Below are 18,214 nucleotides of genomic sequence, written 5' to 3'. Positions count from 1 at the left end.
CAAATAACATGTCTCCACATCAACGGGTGAATTTATCACCTTCCGTGGCCCGGCATGGGCACACACACACACACACACACACACACACACGTGTGCGCCACCCTCCCCAAACTCCATTCCACCCATGAGCAGAAATAGATAGTTGGCACCTCCTCACAATTGGATATCAATCCAAATGTATCACTATGAATATTCTTGGCTCCGCTGCGTTAGAATTCACAGGTACCCCAGTCTGCGGGAAATGTGAATTTTTTGTTCTTCGTTACCGTAGCCCCACACTGAGCCGGCGTGTGCCGCTGCGAGCGAGATCTTCATTAGAGCCCTTCATCCCGCCCCCGCCCGGCCTGCACGGATCAGTGCCAGGTAAGCTCTCGAACCGCCAAACATGTTGATAATTAGACCCCTGTAATCACGAGGTGCCATCACAACAATTAACACGTAAATGTTGGGGGCAAAGCGGGGGGGGGGCTTTAGGATGTGTGGCTTTGTACTGTATGTATCTGCAGGGGGGAAAAAATAGAGGGGTGCTTCGGTGTGTTTTTGGCTCCCTGTAAGGAAATGTGTTCCATGCAACATTCTCACACACACACACACACACACACACACACACACACAACCAAAACCAGTAAAACCACGAACACACACTTTTCTTTATTTGTTCTCCTTTTTCTCATTCTGCTCCCAGTAACCCCCAATTCTCCTTGCATGGTCTTTTCTTCTTCTCCCTCCCCTCTCCCTCCCCAAAGTTGGCTCCTTCTGCCCTGGTTCCTCGGCATCACCGGATGATCCAGCCAGGCCCCTGTGCACAATGAGGCTTAATTGGGTTAAGTTTGTCCGCCGCAGATAACATTTCTCTTTCGGTTGCGAATAAAACAAATTGCTGGCACTAATGGCACTGTTTAATGTAACTCTTTTTATTATGGATGGAGGAAATTAGGGGGGAGGCTCCCTGCAGAGGCCTGATGTCGTGGGAGTGCGGCGCATTGTTGCAGCTCATCAGAAAAGCATTTTCACCAGAGCTCACAGCAAGAAAAGAAGAAAAATAAAGAAATAACGAAGCCAGCAACGTGAAATCAAGTTTGGTTGTGACTTCGTATAAATCAGAATGAAACGATGCCGTCGCGTGAAGGTGGTCCGTGTGCAGGAGGTACCTGCTCCGCCCGTGTTGTTTTCTATGGTTTAATGCCCCACGCCAGCAAAGCTTGTGTTTCATTGTGACAGCGACTGGGGCTCACGCCAGCGAGAAAGGGGACAGAATTGTTAGTGAGGTTCTGGCACAGGCTATGATAAGCCTGAAAGGCTCAAATATGCCAAGCTCCTTTTATTATTATTAATATCATATATATATTTTTTTATAATGAACTTATTTTAACCAGAAGGCAGTGTTAGAAACTTTGGGAAAATACAGTAAGTAAAGGGCCATTATTGTCTTTAAATACACAATAAAAACCTCCAGGTACTTTCATCACTCCAGTCCAATTAGCCATCTGTACAGTGTGAATTTTTAATGGCATGAGAATGCGGTAAAGTCAATCCAGGACCTTTTTCCTCGGAAACCCATCGGATGTCAGGGTCCACATCCGATTCGGCGTCACCTGAGTCGGGAAAGTGAAGGGGAGGGTGTCGTTAAAGTCCCTGATGTAAGATTATCTCTCCTCACCGGCGGTGACAGCGATGAAGGACAAAGGGAGATAAGTGAGCGCTGATCTGACCGTAAGGGAGAGCGCTGTTCTCTCCATCACAGCCCCCCCACCCTCACATTTTACCCCATCATCATCATCATTATTCTATCCCAGTGGTCCGCAGCAGTCCCGGGCAGAGTCCCCCCCCCCCCCCCCCCCCCCCCCCCAGCAGCTGCAAATAGCGTGTTCGTGCCTTCTGACAATTAAAAAAAAAAAAAAAACGGGCCAGCCCCACGGCCCGATAGAGAGACACGAAGTACAGTTCACAAATAACGCGAGAGAGCGGCCTGTGTGCAAACGTTTATTTACACCCCCATCCCTCCAAGCCCCTGCACATTTTGCCAGGATGAAGAAAAAGGGGGTGGGGGTGGGAGGGACGACCGTCTCCACCAGTCTCACCTTAGCATGCATAATGCATACATACTCAGTTAATGAGACAAAAGACTGTCGGCTTTGCAGTATTTAAATCAGTTATGTCTAATTATTTCCTATAAAAATAGCCTATCTAGGGCAAAGCCAATGAGATGTAACATTGTCTGTGGAAGGGGGACCTGGCGGAGTTGGCAAGAGTTCAGCAGAACAGAGCGGAGCGGAGCCGCTGTAGGCAACATAAATATAACATGAACTCTCCAGGCTTGTGACAGTACAATGGAGGAGTGTTTAGGAAGGATTTTCGGGGCTCTGTTCGCCACGGCTGCTGCTAGCCTGAGACTCGCGGGTCTTCAGAGTGTTCAGGAAAAGAAAGGGGACGTTTAACACAAAGTCCCAGGTTTGTGGGCCAGCGCGGGGCATGGCGGGGGAATTACCTTTTCCTACAATGGGCCTGCGTGTGTGTAGGGAGAAATTAAACACAACTTGACGCATTTTTTTTCCCACCGTTATTATTTCGGGACCGTTTTATTTTCTTTCTTTGTGGTCGACCCTGTACTGGAAAAGTGGGATTGTGGCTGGATTCATGAGCGGGTGAAAAAAACACTCTTGCTCTTGAAATCCCAAGTAGAAATTATGCATGTGTCCATGAATCATATCTAATATATTTCTGGACCAACTTATACAAAATTCCCACATTCTTCACGGTTGCATATGAAAAAAAATGTATGCCTTATTTATCGTAGATTGTACTCTGTGCCCTAAACCATGAGATATGTTTATTGTCGCACCTTTCTGTTTCCTCTGTACCCCGATCAGCCGCCCACCAAACATTGAGCAGATTCCCCTTTTGCCCCGAAACAGTCCGGCCGCAGAGGCAAGACCAGGCCTCTGAAGGTAGGCTGTGGGAAGTTGCATTGGTTTAGTTTTGTCATGGAGAATATGGAGTTTGAGCCTAAGTCTACAAGTCCAAATTTTCTTCAGGAAAACTAACAGTGTCAAAAAAGTGCTGTGCGTTTCATTAATCAGCATGAGCTCAGCAGGCGCCTGGACCTTACATGCCATTTTAATTGGCCTAGGTTCATCCTGCAATGGGAATTCCCCCAATGTTCCCGAACCGTTGATTTATTACCTTGTTTGGTTAACCATCAACAGTGTCGCTCTGGAGAAGGGCGTCTGCCAAATGCCACAAATGTAAGCGTGTCAAGGTGTCACCGATGACCAACAGGAAAAATGGACATACAGGCCTCTGTTGCTCATGTGTACAATAAGAAATCTGGCCCAAAAGAAAAAAAATGCTTGGTTGGCCTACATGTGTGTCTATTGTTACGTCCTTTGGGCCGTGTGGCTTTGTCGTGTATTTGTATAGTCTCTGCTTTGGTGTGTTGTCCTCCTGTGGATTGTTGTGTAGTTGTGGTATATATAGTGCTTTAGGTTTGGTAGGTTGTTCACTGCTCACTGTAAATAAAAGCACAATGTTTCACTTGGGCCTGGCATCTGTGTATTCCCCTCATTTGTTGTCAGGTTTCCCAACCCCTAGACGGGGATGTGACAGTATTCTAGTTACAAATACCCAAAAGTTGTACCCAATCGTTATGTTTTTCATTTTAAAAAATGCTCAAAAGCTATCACGAGCGGTCCAGTGCATTGTCTGCCAAGCCACAGCTGTCAAGGCCACACTGAGCCAATGTTTAGGCCTTGCTGGGCCCTGGTTGGCCTTCCTCAAATTTGACTGAAATCGAACTTTTGAGTCTACTGGGCAAAAGGTCACAAATATACACAACATTTTCCGTGAAACTGTATACTTGGCCTGCAACAATGTTTAGGTAGAGGTGACCCATGATTACCATCCACATGAATGCAGGATCCAAGGCTTCTCAGCCGAACATTAGCAGGACATCAATCAAAGCATCACACCGCCTCTTTCCAAAAAATATATGATTCATATAATCACTTCATTCTAGCGACGTGATTGTCACACAGCACATGACGGTGACACAACGAAATGCCCTTGGTGAGCAGTGGGCATGACAGGTGCCCCGGGAGCAGTGTGTGAGGAAGGTGCTTTGCTTAGTGGCGCCTCGGCAGTTTGGGATTCTAACTGGCAATTACGGGTCCATTTCCTTACCCGCTAGTCCACCTTTGTCCCGTGAAAGACCAGCAGACCAACTGTAGTCCAGTTCTACTAGTCATATACCCATTGTAGGTACTGTTGGTGGTGGACATCGGTCAGCGTGACTGGTCTGCCAGAAAAGCACCATGCGTTCTGCTAACTTTCTTTCAGAACCAGCATCCCACTCATCAGTGAGTGGTGCACTGGATTTCCTACCTTAGAAAAACTTTTTGTAGGTCCCAGAAGGGCTGCAGACACCCCAAAATGCCTCTTGTCCAATCCACTCAAATATGTATGTATGCTTGCTTATTTTTTTTCTGCTTCCAAGACATCAGCTTTAAGGACCAAATATTGCTGCCTAGTAAATCCCACCCCCTCTACCAGGGTACTCGTTGCTTTACCTGTCTGTGGTCATAATGTTATGGCCTATAAGTGCATTTCAACCCACATTGGAAATGTACTTTTTCATATTCTAAGATATTCGCGTTCCTTTCTCAGCATCCTTCATGGTTGTAAAAGTCACCCAGATTAAACGTGCCCCCCCCCTTCCTTTTTGTGGATTAATGTAAACACGTCGTTTTTGAAAGAATGCCACTTGCGGACCGAGGCTGTTAAATGATGTACAGCAGCCCGACACGGGGCTCCGGCCACGCTTGCTGTGCCGGAGGGGTCGTCTTAATTCATTTCACCCACACGTCCGAGTCGCCGTGCTCAACAGCGACAGTGGCAAATCCGCGCGGCGGCGACAGAGGGTGTAATCGGCCGCTCTGTGACCGAACAATGCCACCTTTTTATTTCCCAGGCCATTCACGCCTCGCCCGTCCTTGACCCTTAAGGAGCTTGTAATGTGGGCTATTTTCCCCGCTTTGTATTCATCCGAGATGAGGAGGGGCGGTTTGGGGACAGAGAGAGAGAGAGAGAGAGAGAGGGAGAGAGAGGGAGGGAGAGAGAGAGGGAGGGAGAGAGAGAGACGGACCACTGCAGAGCGCCTTCACCCCTCCGTGCCAGCGGCCGCTCGCCGGGGCGCCGGAGACGGTTTAAAAAGCGCCATTTCAGGGGGGAGTTCAGACGAGACGAGAGGGGCCCCGGCCTCCGCGGGGGGTCAATTTTAAAGGCCGCTCCGCGGCGGGGGGTGCGAGGCTCAATCTGCGGAGGAGCCCCGCTGACGGGAGACTCGCGGCGGGCGACTGCGAACCGGATCGCGCGAGTCGGTTCAGCTCGGCTCCGTGCACAACTTTCGTGACAATTACATTATCTAATTATTAGAATTATAATTAACACTTAAATGATCTTGTAATCATCTGCCCGAACTCGTACTGATTATATTGACACTATTACACACAGGTCTCTTACGCAATTTTACAAACTTGAGCCATGATTGTGTCATTAAAAGTTACATTATGCCTCAACTAATACTACATATGCTTCGTTTATATTGTCAGTACAAAGTAAAAAAAAATAAAGTCACATGTTGCATCTTTACCGAGAGAATGACTCGTTGTGAGTCGGTTCCCTTGAACGATTCAGAAAGCTCGCTCGTTCCTTAACGACACAGCGGTAATGGAGACGGGGAGCGCGTTATCCATGACAACGGCCCGGCACTTCAGCCTCAGGCAGGGAAAGGGGACCAAACCCCAAACTCGCACGATGTGGTAGCTCCTCCATTCTCTCTCCTTCCTCCCGCAGACGAGACGGATGCCGTGATGCCGGCGTCGCCCTGGACGTGATTCATCTGACCCGAGCTCTGTAGAATGCAGCCGGACTATAATCCGAACCATGACTCCCGCCGGTCGCAGTCGCGTTATTAAAACCATGTGGCGTTTGGAGACTTGCGGTTAAAAAAAAAAAAAAAAAACGTGACCCACGCGCACTCGTGATTCTGTTCAACTTTCCATGTAATAAAAACGTGACCTGACACGAACATAGCCTGCATTACATAAAAAAAAAACCCTAAAATACAAACACCACCCCTCCCAAAATCTATAGGCGTTTGCCCAATCGACATCCACGGAGTTTAATTTCATATTCGGCGCGACCGGGCGCCTGAGAGATGAAAAAAAAAAAAAAAATCAATCAAGTTGCCTGCTGGAGATTTCTTTATTTCCCGCGCGCGCCTGCATCGGAAATGTAAAAAAAAAAAAAAAAAAAAACACCACCACCAACAACAACAACGTTTGCACGCGTCCGTGCGCGCGTAACGACGCGCCGCGCGAACGCACCGGGAAAAAACGCGCCGCGTCCCGGGGAACGCGGGGCGCGCGCCCGCCCGCTCGGCTCCGCTCGGCTCCGCGCCGTCTTCCCTCCTCTCGCTCCGCCGAGGTTCCTCGAAGCCGCCGCCGCCGCCGCAGCAGCCGCCGCCGCCGCCGCGAGTTGAGCTGCAGTTTCCACCGCTGACCATGGCTCGGTGCTGTTGGCTCTTCTCTGCTCAGCCCAGGCTGCGCGGAGCTCCCTGCGGGATCAGAGCGCTCCCCCGCCGGGACCCGACTCTCACATCCTCCTGCTGGGACGCGGCTACATTTCCAGCCAAGCCTGCCTTTATTATGTGTGTCTGCGCCGCAGCCCCGCCAGCAGTCGGATCGGGAGGCGGAGGGAAGACCAGAGTCAGGACAAAGAAAAAGGGGGAGCGGGGTTCTCCGGCGCGGAACACTCGCGGCTTTTAGGAATTAAAGAAGCAAAAAAAGAAGAAGAAGAAGAAGAAGAGAGAGAGAAAGAGAGAGAGAGGAAGGAAGAAAAACGGAGGAGAGGAAAAAAAAAACAAGAAATCCCAGCAACTGCGTCCCCGGCGGCGAACATGCTCGGGAAGACGGCACCTTCCGCGAAGTAACGCGCGGTTCGGCGGTACCGGACCGGTTCGGCGCCGTCAGGTGTTGCCGCCGGCGCGGGGGTGCGTGCGTGAGAGGGGGGGAGTGTGGGGAATTTTTTTGGCGTTGCGTGGCGTGGCGTGGCGTGGGGGGGACCCACTCGGACCCCGCGCGCACCGGCCAGAGGGAAGCCGCTCCTGAGCCGCTCCGGAGGAAAACAAAAGGACCGCGTCGCCACGCGTCCACCCAACTAGAAGAAGAAGAAGAAGAAGAAGCGGCGACAAGTTCCGACATCCACCTTTTTATTCTTTTTTTGGAAGATTAAATCTACAGGTAGAAGTTGCGTGGCCGGGATTCTCGGCGCGTCTCGGGACGCGAAGTTGCCGCATTGCAACAGGCGAAGTGGAAGCAGCGGCGAGAAAAAAGGGCCACGCAGCGCATGGTGGTTTATTCTTAGACAACAGCGGCGCGAACGTCAGAGAGACCAGAAAAAAACCCCACTATGTCCAGGCGAAAGCAGGCCAAGCCACGCTCGGTTAAAGGTAAGTTTTGGTTGTGTGTGAGTGGGTTTTTTTTTTTTTCGCCCCGCATGTAATGGAGACGTGGGGTTTAAAAAAAAAAAAAAAAAAAAAGCGGCGTGACCAATCAGATTTCACCGCCGCGTTTGGCGGGTTGTTGTAAAAAAAAAAATAATAATAAAAATACGCCAGATTTTTTCATTTCCTCCCTCGTCCACCCGTGATTTGTGAAATTTGGCCCGCCGAGCGCGCATGATGAGCTTCACCTGCTCGCCTCGCCGCCCGCAGGTGCTGCCTGAGGGTTCGGGTGGCACGTGGGTCGTGGTCACGAGTGGGATCTGTGTAGAAACTCCGTTCCACGGGCCAATCGCCGTGATTAAACGCGAACCGCGCGTTCACCCTCGCACGTCATCTTTATTATTGCGCGAGTTCTGTTGCAGGCCCGTGGGCCAAGGGACCCTCCAGTGGTGAGTGGAGCTCGGTTCGGGGGTACATGTACGACCTCTCGGGGTCACGTCTTTGGTGTTCTTGGAAGTGGTTTCCACAGCGACCCCGTGGCGGTGAATGCTGGTGACTTTCTTTTTTCATTTTTTTTTGGGGGGGGGTGGAGAAGGGTGCGCTTGGCACCTTCACCCCCACAGAAACCAGATGGGCGCAGGGGTGACCATGTGGTCCAATATCAGGGCGCCCTCCCCCCACGATTACTAGTTTTTTGGTTTTAATTAACGGTGACCGTCTGTGCCGGGTTTCTGCTCGGAAGGGTTCTGAACCCCGGTGTTTTGGGGGTTCAAGGCGCACCTCGTATGAAGAAGCGGGACTATTTGAGCGGCCCTGGTTGTGTAACGGTGAGTGGGAATGGCGCGAAGTGTTTTGTAGGCGCGGCGGCCTGCCGGCCTGGCGCGGGAGATGTCACGACCTCTGTAAAGCGACTCTGGCGGTGCGTGTAAAATAAGCCGTCTAGCCAGTCCCCCCCCCCCACCCCACTATCATGAACTCCACTCCAGCGCCCACTCTCAGTGCCGCTGGCTGGTAATTAATCGATCGCCCCGTACGCCCGTCATCTGGAGGCGGAGCCGCGGGATGAAGAAATGCGCGGACGCTGCGTCGGGAGGCCCCAGACAAACGCGGGGCGCCCTATCACCGCCACAACACCTTCACCCCGCCGACTGGCGTGTCCTGGGGGTGTCATCCGTGTTCCCGCGTCCCGGTGACATTCACCCCCCCACATCCCGTCCCGACCCGTCCCGACCCCTCCCGACGCGCCTAGCGGCACGCTCCAACCCCTGAATCCTGAAACGCTTCGGAGGCCTGCAGCCGAGCCGCGGCACGGCGCCGGTGGAGGCGGCGATGGGGGGGCGGTGGAGGGAGGAGAGAGAGAGAGAGAGTGTGGGCGCTTATCAAAATATTATTTCTCCCAATTAATCCCTACTTAATGTGCGTCTGCGCGGCGCGCGATTGGCCGGGCCGGCTCGGTCTCGTATCTCCGCCGTCCCCGCGAGGGCTTCATGCATTATGTAGCGATGATTATTACTTAATTACACATTAATAAATCCTCTTCATTTGCAGGACGTTAAGGGGGAACGACTGCACATGACAGAGGATGGAGAGCGAGCCGCTGTTTCTCCGGCCGTTTACGGTCAATCAAATCACATCAGACCTTTAACCTGTGAGGCGGGGCGGGGCGGGGCGGGGCATTCCATCAGTGTGTGTGTGTGTGTGTGCTCTCATTGCTCAAGTTTAGTTTCTCAACTGTAAAATGATTGGCTGTAATTAACGCTAAATAAAGAGCGGAAATAATGAGTTTTAAATTGGAACGCTCAAATTCTTCTTCACATCATGAATGCCCGCGAGAAACGCCGCCGCGCTGTACGTAACAATCGCATGTGTGGATGCGAGTGGGATGCGGGTTTACTTAACGTGTTTCTGGCAGACTTGCTAACGTTTGAACGAAATGCTCTGTTATTCAGCCATATATAGATAGATATTATTTTTGCATAATTTTGCGTGGTTAGTTGGTATCAGCGCTGCTGCCACCGTATACGCGTGCTTCTCCCGTCCCCTGCTTGCTAACTGGCACGATGCCGCGAGCCAGGCGGCGCGCTTCGGCCCGCTGTGGTCGACACTTTCCGTTCTTCCGCTTGATGCGGCCCTTCGCGCGGCTTCACGTAGATCTTCCTCCCCGGACGCCCCCCTCACCTGCTGCCGCCTGCTCGTCACCGGGGCGGCTGCCAGGCGTTTCAGTGGTCAGTTGGTTGTCGTAATCGGGGGCCGACGCGTTCACCGCCGTTAATTGTGACACCGCGAGCGTTTGTAACGTTTGTGGGTTTTCGTCTGCCAGCGATTACGGACGCGTGTTTACGTTTAACACGCTGGCGTCACGCTGGACCGTCACCAGATTTTCCCCTTTTCCCTTCTGGGATGTGACTTGCGTGTGAGTAAGACTAACAGGGACTCTGTGTGTGTGTGTGTGTGTGTGTGTGTGTGTGTATTTTGAGCTAATGGGACATGAACCGCAAGATAGATTTTTGCACCCCTCGTTTTTCCTGGAGTTCGCGGCGCGCGTGATGAGTTAAACGTTCCTGCAGGAGCGTCGAGGAGAACCGAGTGCTGGTTCCATCTCAGCAGCAATTCCAGCTCTCACACACACACACACACACACACACACACACACACACACACACACACACCCCATACAAGCACTTTTCCCCCAAGTTCAGGAAGCGACAGTGGCGCTTTGTTTGGGGTTTTAACCGCGGCTACGGCGGCGCCTCGGCAGCGGCCCCTGCAGGAGGCGGGGCGGGGCGGGGCGGGGCGGCCTCCCCGGCGGCCGATGTGTCTGCCAGTGACGACTCCTTATCAGCGGCGCGCCTGCTAGTTTGAGTTGAAGGATCTGTCGTGATGTAAGAGCTCAGTCGTGGCGCTTGCCATCCTACCGGCTTAGCCGGCGGGTTTATCTGCGGCGCGGACGCGGCGGGCCGGAACCGCGGCGCGCTCAGGACCGCGCTAGGCCCGGCGCGCCGCCTCTGAAGTCGATGTCGGCTACCAATAATTCCGCTCGGTGCCGTCGCTGCTAATTATTTATATATATTTAAGTTTTTTAAAAAAATTTTAGAAACTGGACAAAATTTACCGCACCCCCGTTTCCCCGCCCCCGCACCCCCGTTTCCCCGCCCCGTGGCCTGCCAAGCGCCGCTCCCCCGCCAGGCCCTCCCTGCAGGGGCTCGACGCTCTAAGACGCGCCGCTCTGAAACCCGGATTGCGCTGCTGCAGCGGGCAGATTAAAAAACAAGCGCCTGGCACGCCAAAAAAAAGCCAAAAAAAAGCCACCAGGACTTAAACAGCTGCCCTTTCCCGGGCATTCTGGGAAAAAAAGGCCGTACGCAGAGTCGAGAGGAAGTAGCTGAAGCGAAGTTCCTTCCTGAAGACGCCTCCTCTTCTCGTCTCCTGTAACGCCAATTATGTTTGATATTTGGCGGCGGCGGTGTAATGGCTTTCCCGTGTTGGTGTCAGCGCCAGCGTTCGCTCCGGCGCGTTGAGGGGCCGCTTACGTACGAAGTGACTGCGTGCGTCCGGGGCCTTCCGCTTTGTAGGGTCCCCGCTGGAGTGCCGAGGACGTCAACCTAATTTCACTTTTTTTTTTTTTTTTTTTTTGTGCTTCTCTCCGCCCGTTCCGCATGCAACCCGCTTCGCCGCGCCTCCACCGCTCGGTGACCCCGCCGCGCTGCTCGGGCCCGTACATTAAACATAAGGGAAGGGGGCAATTAGAGCCGGCCCGCTACACCTGGCTGATGCATATATTTATCGGGGGCCCTGTGTTGGGGGCGGTGGTAGGGAGTTGGCGGCAGAGGCCGCTAATGAAGAGCTTCGGCGCCGGCCCGACCCCTGCCGACCCCGGCGGCCTCCCGGCGGCGCCCCCTCTCCCCGCCCCGGCGTCCGAGGCCAGCCGAGGCTTCGCAGAGCCGGAGGGCCCGAGTGCTCCTCTCGCCCCTGCGCGTGAAAGCGGGTGCCCACACACCCGTGCGCGCAGCCTCGGCGCTCCGCCGCGACTCCCGCCGCGCCGTTCTCCAACCTATCGATTTCACTGCCCGTGGAAAAAAGGGAAGAAAAAAAAAGGAAAAGGGAGAGAAGTTTTTCGAACAAAAGAGTCGAAGAACTCTGTCGGCTGACTGGAGTGCCCCTGGCGCCGCGTTGCCATTCGCTGTGCTGAGTGGAGCTGACTTTACTCCGCGTTCAACTCGCCGCGTATTTACATGCGTGAAACCGGGGTCGGGCGCCGGGATGAAGACATCCGAAAGGCGCAGATGAATAATGCAGCGCTCCCGTCCAAGTCGACCTCCATCTGGCGGTTTTTGGGAGAGGGACCCGATTACGCCAGGCGGGCCATGTGGAGTGGGTGCCGGTACAGACGTTCACGCCGAAATGTCCATTCATACCATCTACTTTTATTTAGCCAATTCCGTCCCCCTTTTATGAATGCAGAAAGACTTCATTCGTAGTGCAGATGAGGTCGTGGTCTTAACCGCTTTAATGAACCAAAAAAGGTTCTCATATGATGATATCATTTAGTGACAGTCGGGACCATTGAAGAACGTGCGCTCCAGTGGCTGAGTATGTGAGTGAGTATGTGTTGGGGGGGGGGGGGGGGGGGGGGCTTCTCCGGTACAGTCCCCCGTATATATATATATATAAAAAAAAAAAGAGCCTCCATCCAGCCTGCCGTGTCATCTCCCAAAACGGTTTAAGCCGCGACACCGCGCCTCTTAATTCTCGGGCCAGACGCTCACGCAGGAGTGTTTGGCTCGGTCAGAATTAGGCCGTCATTGTACGCCGCTCCTTTATGCCCGAGTCAGGCCTCTTTCTTTCTTTCTTTCTTTTTTTTTTTTTTTTTTTTTTGCCCCCCCCCTCTTACTCCTTTTCATTCAATTTCCCCGTCAAAAAGCGAGGACCTCCCGCCGAGGCCGGAATAATAAACTGTGCAAACAGCGGGATGATAGTGAAGAAACAATTAAAGTTGCTCTCCGTCTCAGAGCTCGGGACAAAAAGCGAGACGGGCGGGAGAAAAGGAAAGATGGGCAATAATGACGTTTACAAAGCGAGTGAGTGCCTTAAGATGTTTTCATTTGCCAGTTAAAAGTCTGGTTTCTATGGTGCATTTTCTCCTAACATGCGCGCATTGTTCGCCAGCGCTTCTCGCATTCGCCGCGCTCCCAGAAGGGCCCGGAGTGACGGAGCTCTCGCTTTCACTCCCTTCCCATGATCCCCTTTGCCCGTGCGTAATGCCAACGTCCTGTTGTAAAGCACTTTCTCCCATTTGTAGGGGATTTATCTGTCCCCCTTTTGAAAAGGAGCAGGGCGGGAAGTTATGGCAGTACCAAGTTTGTGTTCGGCCCCATTTGTAGACTATATATTTCTCTGGATTGTGCAATGGTTGACGTTTGGCGATTCGAGTTACTCGCCCGTTAAGCAGACAGTTCAATTCAAGTCCGTCTGAGCAGATACCTGCGGGGTTCATGACGACATGAATCACTAACCAGCGTAATGAAATTCAGGAAATGGCAAATTAAATCAAAATCAACCCCCCCCCCCTTTTTTTTTTTTTTTTTTTTGTTTCTCCATCAATACTACAAGTCTCCTGATGAGGTAGGATTGATCTGCCCATCTTTGCAAGCCTTGCTCAGGAATACATTAAGACCTCCGCGGCCACAAAACCGTCTGATGCAGGACGGGTGAAGGATTGTGAAATTTTTGAAAAATCCTTAATGCCGACGAAAAACTTTATTTATTTTCCTCCCCTCCATCTTCTCCCTCTCGGCGCTAATAAATGCTTCATGTCGCCATCAAACAGGGTGCTACTGGTGTGCAGGAGTGGGGCAGAAAGAGAATAGGATATGGCGGGGCGGAGGGCTTGTGTACTGCGGGAGTCTGCCTATTGTCGGACGGCTCCTTTAAAAATGTAGAGCTTCTCCGGCCTGCCGCTGCCCGTCTGTGTTGATAGGTCGCTCGGGGAGACGCCGGTCCGGAGCCAGCGCGAAGCCTTGGTGAGAATCGTCGAGCCCTGTTTGATGGCCGGTGGGCTCTGCTCGGACCCCCCCCCCCCCCCCCCCCCCCCCCCCCCCGGTAGATCCCGTAACTCCGTGAACGTAGGAGCTGGTTTCCATTTGGTGTAGAGCTTTTTTTCTTTTCTTTCTCTTCTCATGTCCATCATTTCTTCAACGGTTCTCCTATTCCACAACTGCAGGTTTGGTGCAGAGGTGTTTCTACAATACTGACCAAAAACGTTGTGCAGAGCACAGTTGTGTAGGCTGATGCAGAGTGACACTTTGCATTTAATGATGGTATTTATACCAGGGTAGAGAGGGCGTGGAGTTTCATGAAGGTGTAGAGCAACAAAAGTGGGCGTGTTATCCACCAGTTATTTTGCCTAGCCGATTCCTGACAATCCAAGTTGGCCTAATAATTGGCACCTTTTTTATTTCAGTGTATCCTTCACTGGTCTCGCGATTTGATTCGTTTGATAAGTTTTGGAACACGAAATAAACATGAAAAGCCATGCAGAAGTAAATGAAATCTGATTTACGTATGAATGTGTAACGCAGTTCATGAGACAGCGTGGGGAAATCTACGTTTACAAGTACACTGTTTAAAACTAGAGCGGTATGTAGCATCTTTGCTTGGTTTTACGTACTGAACCTCGTACCTTACGTACTGAACATTCTTCACGTTTTCACAGAAATTTCAGAGAACATATGGTAATGAAAAAAATGAATTGTGGAAATTATTTTGTAAAAAACCATGAATAAAGTTGCAGTTGTCTATCTAAAATTGCAGTTAACGTAACCTATTATCTGTACTAAGACGTCTTAAATTGTCTTCCTTCTTCCTGGCTAGATTATCAGCAGGCCTCTGGATATTTTTGTGGTCACTGAGGAACGTGGACAGGATGCCGTAAAACCGCCATGGTTCTAGAGTCAGATTGAATCTGCTGTTAGGAGTTTGCAGGAAAGGCCGAGCTTCTTTTAGAATTCTAACTTGGCACCTACTGGGTGGCATCGTGTCTGGGCTCATGTGCTAATGATCCATAATTCACAGATCATTCGTGTTCACTGCTCTGAGATCAGTGCTGTAAAGCAGCAGCTTTATCGGGAGCTCTGGCCGGGGGGTGGGCCTGGTCCTATTTGAAGTTGGGATATTTGAAAGAGGAAGAGACTACTTGGGGGTTCTGGGTTAAGGGCGATTTAAAATTCTCTTCCATGTTACTTCTCTTGTCTGGGTTTGGTTGGCTGGTTGGGGTCCCGACCCCGGCGTAACCAGCAAATGCCTTTTGGTCGCAGGGCAAGAGGGATATAAAAAAAAAAAAAAAAAAGAACTTGACAAAAGAAAAAGTCAATTGCGGAACATGAGCAAACAAACCCTCCAGTGGTCTCGGAAGGAGCGCGATTGCTCAGTTAATCTGTCCTCCAGTGACATGAAGAGCCACAAAGCTGCCAGAGAAAGGGACTCGCTGTAATGCCTAATCAAGTCTGTATCAAACTAAATAATGCCTTAGCGTGAAATTGGAGTATGAAGTCAAAAAGCGCTCCCAAGCCTGTTCTACAGGATAAGGCAATTAAGGCTTTTCATTTTACCCCCCACCCCCCACCCCCCTCTCCTGAGCAGCTCGGGCTTTTCTCTACCGTCCAGCCGTATGCGCGCGTGCGTGTGTGTAGGCGTGCGTGTTATCTCCTTCTCCTCTGCAGCTCAGCGTGGGTATTGTTGGTCGTACGCTACTATTTCTGGAGGGTCTCCAAAGACCATTAAGTCCTGAGAGGCCTTCTTCCTCCGAGGTCACGGGCGGCGAATCGGAGCCTTCGGAGCGGGTGCAGATGGAGGCCGACGGCGGGGCGGAGGAGAAGGCGTGGCGGCGTGCCGGTCTGCTTTTCTTGGTGTCTCGCGAACGCGTTCCCCTCTCACATTTGACAGGGGCGACGGATGGAAAGCGCGCCTGTAATGTCCCTCAACGTAGCACTTCACAGGCGCAGGCCACGTACACCCAAACTTCCAGAAGCCTTCGGCGCTTCATCCGAGCGGCACGAGTTTTGGGGTGCCGCAGACAAAGGTAGCGTCACGGGACGCGCTCGGGAGGGGCGGGACGAGGAGGAAGAGGGGTGAGTTGACTCGGCGCGCAGGGCTTTCCTCAGGAAACGTCTGCTGACGGCAGGAGCGGGAACCACCGCTGCTTCTTGCCAGGAATGTGCCATGTGCTCGAGAAAAATAGGGAATGTGTGAGAGAAACTTTGCACACACACATACACACACACACCTTTTATAATGGTGGCATGTGAAGTCCTGGAAAATATGTTAGGGTGGTTGAGTTTGCTGTGGTGATAATTCGTGACCGATCTTTACTGACATATAGATGTTCTGTTATGGTGGGAGTTTGTGTCTGAGCTTGTATTCTGGTTTTATTTGCAACACGTTTTATTATTATTTTTATTACACCAGCTATATTTAAAAATAGTATGCACAATATTCATAAATTAATCTTCAGTGTAATCATTTACACGGAATCATTTTCCAAAATTATTGTGGAAAGGAGTAAAGCACGGCGTTCTGAGACGAATTGTGTCCGTTCAGCCAAATTTCTAAAGGTGCCGAGACCCCGCCCCTAATCTAAAGCGCCAATCACACCTGCAAAAAATGGATGCTCCGTCTAGCAGGTTTATTGGAAAACCATGTAAACCCATTTTTAAATAAACCCATTTATTAATATTAGTAACACGTGTTTGCCAAATAAAATAATTTTTCTGTGCACTCAGTGATTAAACTAGAAACTTGCAATGAAGCTAATGTGATGTAGCTATTATAGTGAAATCAAAGACTCCAGTGCATCTGAGCTGTGATTGATGCACAGCCCAAAAAATCCTGAAAACGAAAGTGAAAAAACTTTCTAATGAACATAAGAGCTCTAAACTGTATTGGTTATTTGTTAGAATAGAGGACTTTATTTAATGTTTAAAAAGTGTGAGTCTGGCGTGTGCGGCTCCTCACACGTCCGTCACTTCTGGAATTCCAGGCCCGGTCCGGCCTGGCAGGGCCGCTAAGCTTCAGCCCGTCCTCTGTTGCCGCACTCGCTCTGTTCTGGAGTCGGGGTCTCGGGTCAAGTCAGCCCGTCAGCAGCTCAGTGCCCCGATCTCCTCCGGTTCCAGAGAGCGAGGGGGAGGCTCGTAAGCCTCATCCCCGGCATCGGACCGACCGGCGGGTTCTCCTCTGGGCTTCAACCAAGTGCCGGAGGAAGCCTCGCCGCTCGCCTCCCTCCCACTCCAGCTCTCTCCATTCCTCCCACCCACTCCTTTCTCCTCCCTCTCTCCAGCCGCGCAGGTCTTTCCGTTCCTACACTTTCTAGTACCAGTATATTGTGCTTAAGATCTGAATCCATAAACCCATCACCGGCACACCGTGCCTTGCCGCCAGGCTCCGCCCTTCCGGAGGGGTAGAGGGTGTCGGCGAGGACACAGTATGGCGCGCGGTACGGGGGCTCATCAGGGATTATTGTTCCTCTCTGCCATCAGCATTTTTCTGGCCAGTGGTGGTGGTTTTTTTTTTTTTTTTTTTAAGGCGGTTTTGTGTAGCGGGACGGTTTCTCTGCTGATAAAAGTATTTGGTTAATCAGCTTCTGTCCCCGTCCCCTGGCTGCGGCTTGGAGGATGGGCCATTGAAGTCGAAGCCACTGCGGAGGGGGGGGGGGCGGCTCGGCCTGCGGATCGCTAGTGTCCAGTGCCGACGCAGCGGGCAGCCAATCGGAGCGAGGCCTCGGATCCAGGCGAGAGGTGGCAGTGGGCGGAGCCCCGACGGCTGCGTCCTGTCCAGCAGGAAATGCCAGCAACACACCCTCACGAGCCCCCCCCCCTCCAAAGCCTGATTGGACACAGTGACCCATTTGAGCGATAAGAACTGCAGCCGCACACACTCAGCCCGCAACTCTGCGTGGAGCGTCACGCAGCGATGCGCCCTGGGAATTCTCATCCCTGTCATTCAGGGAGGTGGCCAAGATGTGGGGGGGGGGGAGATAAATGGGGTCGAGCGAAAGCTGCAGAAGGAGGCCGACGGACAAAGAAACGGAAGGAAACGATTGTTGGAGAGGAGAAATCGATGCGTCACCGCCGGTCCTGTCACTTGCTGTGTGACTAATGACCGTCTGAGTGTAAATATTTGCTTACGCGTCGTGACGGCGTCTGGCTCGCCGCGCCGTTGTTTGTTTACCTGCTCTACTGTAAACCTGTGCCAGCATTGTTGCTGCAGTGTGGTTCACTCTGACTGCCGCTGCAGGAGTGTGTGTGTGTGTGTGTGTGTGTGTGTGTTGAAGGTTTGTTGCATGTGACCGAGTAATAAAGTAAACCACAGTTGTGTTTGTGTCAGTTGTGAGTGTGAGCATGTCCCGTATCAGAATACATTTTTTTTGTCTGTACATGTGTTCTATGTTTGTGTGAATGTGGTGTGTGTGTGTGTGTGTGTGTGTGTATGTGCATACGCAAGTTTGTGTCTGTGCATATGCTTAATATCTGCGCTGCTTTTCATGTGAATGCATGTGTATGCATTTGTGTGTGTAACCGTTTGAGTGTAACCCTTGTGTGTGTGTGTGTGTGTGCGCGTGCACAAGCGCCGCTCCGCTCCTTCAATTTGAGTCCGTCCCCAGAGGGCCGGGGCCAGCGCCCGGAGACTGGGCGCGCATGTTCCTGTCGCTCTTCCCGCTAT

The 18,214-nt window shown here is 51.8% G+C and overlaps 1 protein-coding gene across 5 annotated transcripts in view; it reads left to right on the top strand.

Annotated features, from left to right (window-relative positions):
• The first annotated feature begins 6,446 nt into the window (after positions 1-6,446).
• The window catches only part of znf423 (zinc finger protein 423), a 122,170-nt gene continuing 110,402 nt past the window's right edge, over positions 6,447-18,214 (top strand). For 4 of the 5 annotated variants that reach the window (XM_028957602.1, XM_028957601.1, XM_028957599.1 and 1 more), the window contains exon 1: positions 6,447-7,507. In XM_028957602.1, coding sequence (XP_028813435.1) covers positions 7,468-7,507 — 40 coding nt within the window. In that variant the 5' untranslated portion in view covers positions 6,447-7,467. The remainder of the gene's footprint in view (positions 7,508-18,214) is intronic. The other variant, XM_028957600.1, reaches the window with a different exon arrangement.

Source organism: Denticeps clupeoides, chromosome 17 (genome assembly GCF_900700375.1).
Source record: "Denticeps clupeoides chromosome 17, fDenClu1.1, whole genome shotgun sequence".
NCBI classification, from domain to species: Eukaryota; Metazoa; Chordata; class Actinopteri; order Clupeiformes; family Denticipitidae; genus Denticeps; species Denticeps clupeoides.
This window is presented reverse-complemented; position numbering and strand designations above follow the sequence as displayed.